This window comes from Eurypyga helias, unplaced genomic scaffold (assembly GCF_000690775.1).
Source record: "Eurypyga helias isolate BGI_N326 unplaced genomic scaffold, ASM69077v1 scaffold44971, whole genome shotgun sequence".
Taxonomy (NCBI): Eukaryota; Metazoa; Chordata; class Aves; order Eurypygiformes; family Eurypygidae; genus Eurypyga; species Eurypyga helias.
Genome location: NW_010231144.1, coordinates 2,302 through 10,984, shown reverse-complemented (window position 1 = coordinate 10,984; position 8,683 = coordinate 2,302). Strand labels below are relative to the sequence as shown.

At 39.3% G+C, this 8,683-nt stretch overlaps 1 protein-coding gene across 1 annotated transcript; it reads left to right on the top strand.

Moving 5' to 3' along the window:
• Positions 1–871: 871 nt before the first annotated feature.
• Positions 872–7,169, top strand: NCEH1 (neutral cholesterol ester hydrolase 1; the record flags this gene model as incomplete). Its single annotated transcript, XM_010160943.1, has 4 exons — positions 872–1,100; positions 2,456–2,525; positions 4,904–5,075; positions 6,552–7,169. Coding segments are annotated over 4 exons (1,089 nt in total), but the record flags the coding sequence as incomplete, so codon positions are not given.
• Between the last annotated feature and the right edge of the window lie 1,514 nt (positions 7,170–8,683).

Sequence of the window (8,683 nt, the reverse complement as noted above, 5' to 3'; positions counted from 1 at the left end):
CAGGGCAAAGGTTTAAAAATAAACATGAAAATAAAAATCCTGGATAGCCAGAGGGGATAAAATCTCTTTCCTTCTACCATAAGGGGACAGAAAGACCATATTATTCTTCATTTTCGTAGCATTTTACACACCCCCAAGAAAAAGTAGCACATTTTAGTCTCTGGGGTTGCAAAAAAAAAAACCAAAAAAAAAACCAAAACCAAAACAAAAAACCAAAACCAAAAAACCCAATCACTAACCTGTCACAGTTCTTGGATAGTGTTTCAGATCTTTCCCAATTCAGCAGGTAAATACGGGGCAAGCCAATAAACAACCACTATATTCCTTTAAGACCATTCTTGTTTTCAAATTTCTTGGCTATCCTTGAAAACTTTCTTAATTGGGGAGTGGAAAGACTTAACGCGTTCAGGTGGAACAAGAGAAATACTTTGAATTTTTGATAGCTTTCCAGCAGAATTTCGCCTGTGTGGTATTGCCCTCTGCTGGCACCCATCTGAGGAGCTTCTCAGTCCCACAGTGGAGCACACTGGGGAGGTGGGTCTCCTTCTGGGGGTGTCTCTCAAAGGCAAGGACCTGAGTGCTCATCCACAGTTGTGTAGAGCTCGTGGTTTGATTTATTTTGACAATAGAGAATCCTTTATGGACAGGGTTTTGTTTTAATGCAGCTTTAAAAGCATTAGAAGTCTTTGATATTCATTCGCTTTCTGGTGAATATTCTAAGAATCCGTATTCGTTTTTGTATAGGACCTGCCCTTTGAAGCCAGCTGCATTAAACATCAATGCAGTACCATGTGATATGCTCTGAAGTAACAGAAATCTCCTTTTTTCTTCTTTTTGTATGATGTTTGGTTTTTTTTTTCCCCTCTTCCAGTGTCATCTGATTCACTACCTGAGACTCAGCCATCACTTGACAGTTCTAAATTATTTGATTTGTACCTTTGACAAGCTGAAGTCTGTCTCCTCCGAAGACATTAAGATCACGGATGCTGTTTTTGATGGTGTGGAAGTCAGAGTGTTTGAACCTCCCGCCAAGCAAGATGAAAGCCTCAAGCGCAGCGTTGTTTACATCCACGGAGGGGGCTGGGCCTTGGCAAGCGCAAGTATGTGTCTGCCAGTAATTAAATAGGATTCTGCTTCGGTTTTATCCTAGCAGGGGAAGCCAAAAGCTGTTTTTCCTTCCAAGGACAATAATTTTGCTAAGACATACCTGAATTCAGTAGTAACTCTGTCCATTCTGGTAGATCAGCTCTAAGGAGGGAGGAGGAAAAATATCATGAACACACAGCAAAAAATGCATATCTTGTCTGCACAGGAGCTGTAAAAGGACAAAAAGATTAATTTTGTTACATCCTGAGAGGACAAAATAGCTTATTGTTTAAAATCCTGGGATGCCTGGATGGGCTGTTTTGGCCAGTCCTCTGCTTTCTATGGTCACATGCAAAAGTCGACCCTTGCCAATCAGGATCCAGTGACTACTTGTAAGGGTTCTGCCCCATTTTCACACAATAATTAGCAGAAGTGTGAGCTGAACAAGACTGCATGTAACAGCATTGCTGATGTTTGGCTCTTAAATAACACGTATTTGGGAATACGTGCTGCTAATAACAGACAACGGGCAGCATGATGAAGAAAACAGGTAGAGGTTAGTTCCCATCCCGTGATCTAACCTGCTCCCTTGGGGGCCCACTGCCACCACCAGCAGAAATTAGCTTGAAAATGAATGCTGTTTACTCCAATTAACTTGGAAACCACAAACATACTCAGAGGGAGTTAGGTATAGCTATAGACAACAATAAGCTAATGACTGATCCTTCCACATCGTACAGGAGGAGAAAGGGCGTGCAGTTCTCATGGCTGCTCTGAGATGTTACAGCTAGATAATAAATTCTAAGACTAGATACTTAGAAAACACTTGGTGTCTTAGTATATTTTATAGTACCAGGAACCAACAATTAAGTAACTGGAAAGGAATAAAATTAAAGAAAATCAGTCCACTGATAAATAGGATAGCGGTGATTAATCCTCCCTTTAAATGAGTAGTTCGGTTGACGTTAATAGGGTAACTCATTTGAATCAAAGCAATGTGTGTTATAATAAAATGAACAACAAGCAGTGACTCATACAGTGATAACTGTCTCTGGATGCTAATGCCCCCATCCTGTACCGGGTGCCTTAAATTCTGCCCAACTGAGAGAATTGTGATAGATGGATGAAATGACATGCCCGCAGTCACCAAGAGACAGATGAGAAAGCGAGCATTAGACTGCAGGACTTCTCAAGGCATAACTTATGTTCCTTCTGTTATAGTATTTATCTGGCACTATTGCAAGCTGATGTCATTTACTTATATTTTTATATCATGTCTTTATATTTTCTGAGAAGGCTTACATACAGCTATGCGACTATTGACATGAATGGACTCATATTTCCCTAATGCTATGTCCTTTTGTTCCAGGAACAAGCCTTTATAACAATCTCTGCAGAATTATGGCTGAATCTCTTAACGCTGTCGTTGTCTCAGTTGAGTGAGTAATCCAAAACTGATCAAATAATTTTAAGGTATTAGAAATATGTAACGCAGTTCTTTCAGCTTTTTCCTTGTTAATGGCTTGTCTGTAAGGTTTTAACTTGGACAATAATTCTCTTTACTAGTCTGATATTTTTACCCTTTTAAAATTACAACAAACTGGAATGGTATCAAAAATGCATTTGGGTTTCTAATTATTTTAGACATCATTTTAGAAGGCAGAAATGTGGGAAAAGAGAGTAGCACTTAATTCAGTTGGACAAATACTAAAACACAAATCTTAGTGCATCTTGCAATTGTATGTACATGTAAGGAGTGCAGCTAAAACCTGAGATCACTCAAGTGCCAAGTTACGATTCTGTGAATAGTTGTGAACTTAAAAAACCAATCAAACAGAAAAACAAAACACCTTGGGACATGATATATATCTGAAGGAAGGCTGAACCACATCTCTGTGCCTCCTCATGTAGCAAGAGGGGCTCTTCCTGTCCTCGATGGCCACTCCCCTGCTGCAAAGTGGATATATATTTTTAAAAAGTATTTATGTAAAATATGAAAATGTATATATTAACCCCCTCCAAAGTCTGTCTATGAACCACAGTTTCCAAGTAATTTTGAGCAAGGGTCTGTAACATAAAAATTAGCAAATCATTTTGCCCCTGCTCGTTAACCAGTGGAGTTGGGCAGTTTCCTGCTGTTCTCTCAATCTCCCACTGTGCCACTCATCTCCTTTAAGCCTTGGACTCCACTCAAGGGCAGAGAACTGCCAGGGTGCCAGACAACAGAGAAGCAGGGCTGCTTTTTTAACTCGCAGAACAATTCCAAGGTAAACAAATCTCTCAACTAGCTAACTACATTACTTAGGTGACTCCTACTTGATTGGTACTCTTCCCATCCTTATTGTCAACTTCAATATTTTCTGTTGCAAACCAAATAACTTGATAGAACTACTCAAGTGTCCCACCTGCAGTTGATTATATACCAAGCTCTGTGATCTGATTGCAACTTAATTATATGGAGCTGATGTTACTCATTCAATACTTATAGCATACTTTAAAGGGGCACTTTTTCTCAATATTTTGTTGTTTATTAGTGGAAACAATGAAAAGTAAAAAAGCAGCTGTTGGTTATCCCAGGCGAGCAGCGATCACTGTATTGTAAAGTTCCTTATTATTCCTTTTCTGATTGCTTCTTATTATTCCGCCTGTTTCTGAGTTACTTTTTTACCTTCCTTAGCCATTACATCTTTCAGTCAAGGCGTTTGTATTCAATTAGTGAAGTCTAATTAGATTTCTCATTGGTTTAATTGCATATCTCACTTTCATCATAGTCTGTTACCCAGTTTTGCGAGGAGTTCCCAAAGGACTCTCATATTCCATTGTAGTTGATGCAATATATAGATTGCTTTCTGAAAGCAGGTCAGATCTGGAGTTTGAAACGCTTTATGTAGCCTAGGTTTAAAAATTATTCTGCATATGGAACGTTTTTAGCTTAGATTCTAAAGAAAATGTTTTGAATCAGAAAACTGGATTTTGTTTTGCTTGGCTCTGCTGAGAAAACCTAAAATCTGTTGTTTGAAAAGCTACAAACAGAAGACATACTTTGTACCATAAGGCCTAGTAACAACTCTTACATTACATATTAGTCAGTAAATACGAACAGACTTCTCCTGCACAGTTATTTAGAAACTGAGACAATCTCATGAATGGGACGTTGCTGCAGGCTCTTCCCAGGCAGACTGTTTTTTCTCGCTGTGCCTCACTCTCTCCACCTGCACAATGGGTATATTCCTGCTCCTCTCCTTGGTAAAGGAGAGGAATTACTGAATCTGTTGCATTGGAACAAAACGGCATTACTTCACTTCTTGGCTATTATTTATTTTGTGTCACAGAGGTATAGCAAGGTTCGTTCTCTCCTGAGCGTAAGTGAAAATTCGGGACACAGAACTGCTTAGGTGTTTGACTCAGCAGAATCTGTTGGATGTATGTGATACTCTTCCTTGTACTAGTTAAGGTGGGGATTTGGATCAAAACCAGCCTGATTGTAATGACCCCCTTGCCAAGGGGGCTTTAAATATTCATTCATTTTTATAATGCACGATAAAATCCTCTACTGGGAAATCCTAGGAAAGTGCTGCACAATTTTTACAATCTTGGTATTATTCATAACTAGTAGGTTCATATTAATCTTTCAGAATTAGAGTATTAATTATAAGATTAAGTCTTACATAAGTATCACACACCTCATGTTTTTCTCATAATATTTATCCTAACAAAATAGTTATTTGCCATTAAGGAATACCTGATATCACCTGTTAATCCTCAAAGAGAGGTACATTGAAGATAATAATTGTCTCTCATCTCTTTTCTTTTGTAGATACAGGCTGGTACCAGAGGTGTGCTTCCCCGAGCAATTCCATGATGCTCTTCGTGCTACTAAGCATTTTTTGCAGCCTGATGTCTTAGCTGAGTATTCCGTTGACCCAAGTCGAATTGCCATTTCTGGCGATAGTGCAGGAGGAAATTTGGCAGCTGCTGTGTGTCAGCAGGTAACATCCAGCGTCTGTTCTGTATCACACTCTGACAGTCCCTAATTCAGTGATGCATATATGTTGGCAGATTCTTTGTGCTGCGTCATCACGAGGTGATGTGCCAGCCCTAAAGACAGAATGGTAGAAAGCCAGCATCTAGTCACTTTTCAGAAGAAAAATGAGTCAATCACAGTATGAATCACATAACTTAGGATGTCTTACTACATTTACGAGTTGTTACGGGCTAGATTTTAAGAGCAAGTAGCTAAATGACTTCTTTTACCCCTTTTGCTGATGAATTCTTTTTCTAAGTAGGTAGCTAGGTAGACGTGTAATTTATCAATTTAGCTTCCTATTTTTAGATGTTTGTCTCAGAAAATATGGTGGATTTGTTTGTTTTTTTTTTTTCAAATACAAATGAAGGACCAAACACAATAAATGAAGCTTAATTCTTCTGTTAAATTGTGAAATGTTACAGGAAGACAATTTAAGAAAATTTCTTTTGTATATCTGCAGTTTAAATGTAATCTGAATTTAATCTAGTAAAGATTTTTAAAGGCAGCCTGGAGCAAGTAATAATACTTTTTCATGGTCGAGTGAAATATTATTATTAGCTTTTTCATACTGCTATAACCATTGGTGATAAGAAAGCGGATACCATGGCCAGGCAACTAATTATCATGACAACCTTGCAATATTGAATTAGGGTGAAAAAATTAATATGGGGCAATTACACTAAAAGTTTCAGTGTCGAGGACTGATAAACATGATAGTACCATGTTTTGGAAGCAGCATTCCTAATTTGTTTCCCTGATGCGTAATTCTTTCTAAGTCAGTGATGTGGGACTGTTTCAGGGAGAGATTAAGTAAATTAAGATTTTTCAGCCTGTAAAAAAGACAGATGAGAGATGATAGAGATTCGTGTATGTTGTGTAGAAGATGAAGCAAACCCAGTGTTTGTTGATTCTTCCAGAAAAAGATTAGGGGTCACCAAAGTTATGATTGCTAGGCTCAAATCAAATGCAGATAGCAGGTTCAGTTCCAACACAGAGGTGCTTCTGTATATGGTGAGACTTTGCTAGAGGGAGGTGTGGGTGCCAACTGTTACACATGCTCAGAAAAACAATTAGCTAAATTAATGGAAGAAAAATCCATTAAAAACTGTTAAAAGCAAGAGTAACTCCTTTAATTCAGGAAGTTCTTAAATTTTTAAACTGGGAACTACATTAGCAAAATGCCACTTTACACTTCTTTTTCCTCTTATACCCTGCAATAAACATCTGCCACTGATTTCTGTTGGAGACCTGGGTCTGCCTGAATGGCCATCCTTACAAGAGAAGAAAAATATCAAGCTGCTAATATTTCATAACTGCATAAGAGCAGAATTCAGCCTAAAAATTGTCGAATGAATGGTTGCTTGTATGAAGTTCTAGGTTGATCTTGTAATGTTTGTGTTCTTTAGAATGCAAATTCTATCCTATATTCTTCCCACAGCTTAGCAAAGATGAGCATTTGACCATCAGACCGAAACTGCAGGCCTTAATTTATCCAGTTCTTCAGGCTTTTGACTTCAATACACCTTCTTATCAGCAAAACGTGAATATGCCCGTTCTTCCTCGTTCTGTCATGATCAACTACTGGATAGATTATTTCAATGGCAATTATGACTTGGCTCACTCACTGGTGATTAACAACCACACTGCCCTTGACGTTGGCCAAGCTCTCTCTTTCAGAGGACGCCTGAACTGGACATCTCTACTGCCTTCATCGTTCAAAAAGAACTACAAGCCTGTAATACAGACCACAGGCAATGCTGAAATCATACAGGAGATACCGGCACTGCTTGATGTACGAGCCGTCCCACTCCTTGCAGAAAACGAAACTCTGCAGCTGCAGCCAAAGACTTACATCCTGACCTGTGAGAACGACGTCCTGCGAGATGACGGGGTGATGTACGCCAAGCGCTTGGAGAACGCCGGCGTGGAAGTCACGCTCGATCACTTCGATGACTGCTTTCACGGCTGTATGATATTCACCATTTGGCCTACTGATTTCTCTGCAGGCATTCAGACCAGGAACAGCTATATCAAATGGCTGGATGAACACCTCTGAAGAGTCTCTCTAGGAGACACAGGGTGTGCAACTCTGGTGTCGGGTCCTGCTAAACAGCAAACAATGAAAAAGTGCACTTTTCCAAATGCAGACTTCATCCACTCAGCTGCAGCTGCTGAGGGTTACAGACCACTAACGACAGCATCCACTAGCTCGATTGGTCTTGCCCAGCAAAGTACGTTGAGAAATACTTTTTCAAACTTTGATCTACATTATTTCCCACCCCCCTTCTTTCAAATGACAATTGCTGAACATAAACAAATGTTGAGCAGGGAGACCAGCATTCCTGTAGCATTCTTAACTGGCTGCAACTTTCAAGAGTTGACTCTTAATGAGGCACAAAGGCCACAGTTTCCAAATGTTGTGAAGTAAAGGCAAACACCTAAATCTACATCTGAATATGTAAAAATGGGATGGAGTTTCCAGCAGTGGTGAGCCCTTGATGTCTATGGAAGTGTGAGCTCTCTCACCTTTGATGGCAGAGCCATGCATTTGAATGTCAAGGATCGATTTAGGTGTTGACTTTTAAGCACATAAACAAATGGCTCGTTTAAATTTAAAAAAACCCCAACCAAACCAAAAAAAAACTCTTCTAGGCAGTTCAGATGATGCTAGACAAGTCTCTTAGCCAAACATGTAATTCAGCTTTGGAATTTGGTCTTTATTGCCTTTAATTATTTATATTTTATAAAAGCACAGGACTAAATATATTTTCAATAAGAAGTATAATAGCATACGTACAAATATGTAGGATAAAATATTACGTGTAGCAGCAGCATCCAGGTTGCTTGTGTGCGTGAACTTCAAAGCTGCCTGCGTACTGGGCTAAAAAATGTGACTTCATCTGTGTTTAAAGCCTCAGTTGTATGACCTCCTGACAGTATTTCCTTACAGAAAATACTGAGCTTACTAAAAATAATCTGCTCTGTGGTTTGCACTAATGTTTGTAATTAATAGTAGAAGTTTTTGTTCATTGACTTTTCCTTTTGTACTCATAGTGTTTACTATTATTTCATGCTTCCTGGAAGGAGGGAAGCAAGCAAACAGAAGTGGGCTCTAATCCATACGGAAGATTTAAACCTGAGCTTTGCAGCTAAACGTTGTCTGTTTTGCAGGCTGACCTAAAACGCTACGTAAGATGTTCTCGCTATTGTGCAAGAAATCTCTACAGTGTGAGCCAGTCCGTAAAATTCAGACAAGCAGGACAGGGAAGTGAAACCACTTGTGACAGTGTATTGTCCAGGATGCTTACAGCTTGCAGAACTGAAGGTTGTGTCAAAAGCCCAGTTTCTCTAGGCAAAGAGGAGAGAATGGCTGACCTGTGATTAAACTAGTGGATTAAATTCATCCTCAGCTTTACTACGGATGTCCCCTGGAACCCCAGGAGAACAACTTAATCTCCTTATCCTTCACTTTCTTTTTCTGCAAGAGAGGGAGTAGTAATTTCCTACCTCACAGAGGAGCTGTGAAGCTGAATTCACAGGCGTTGGTGAATCGCACAGAGGTGATGGTGA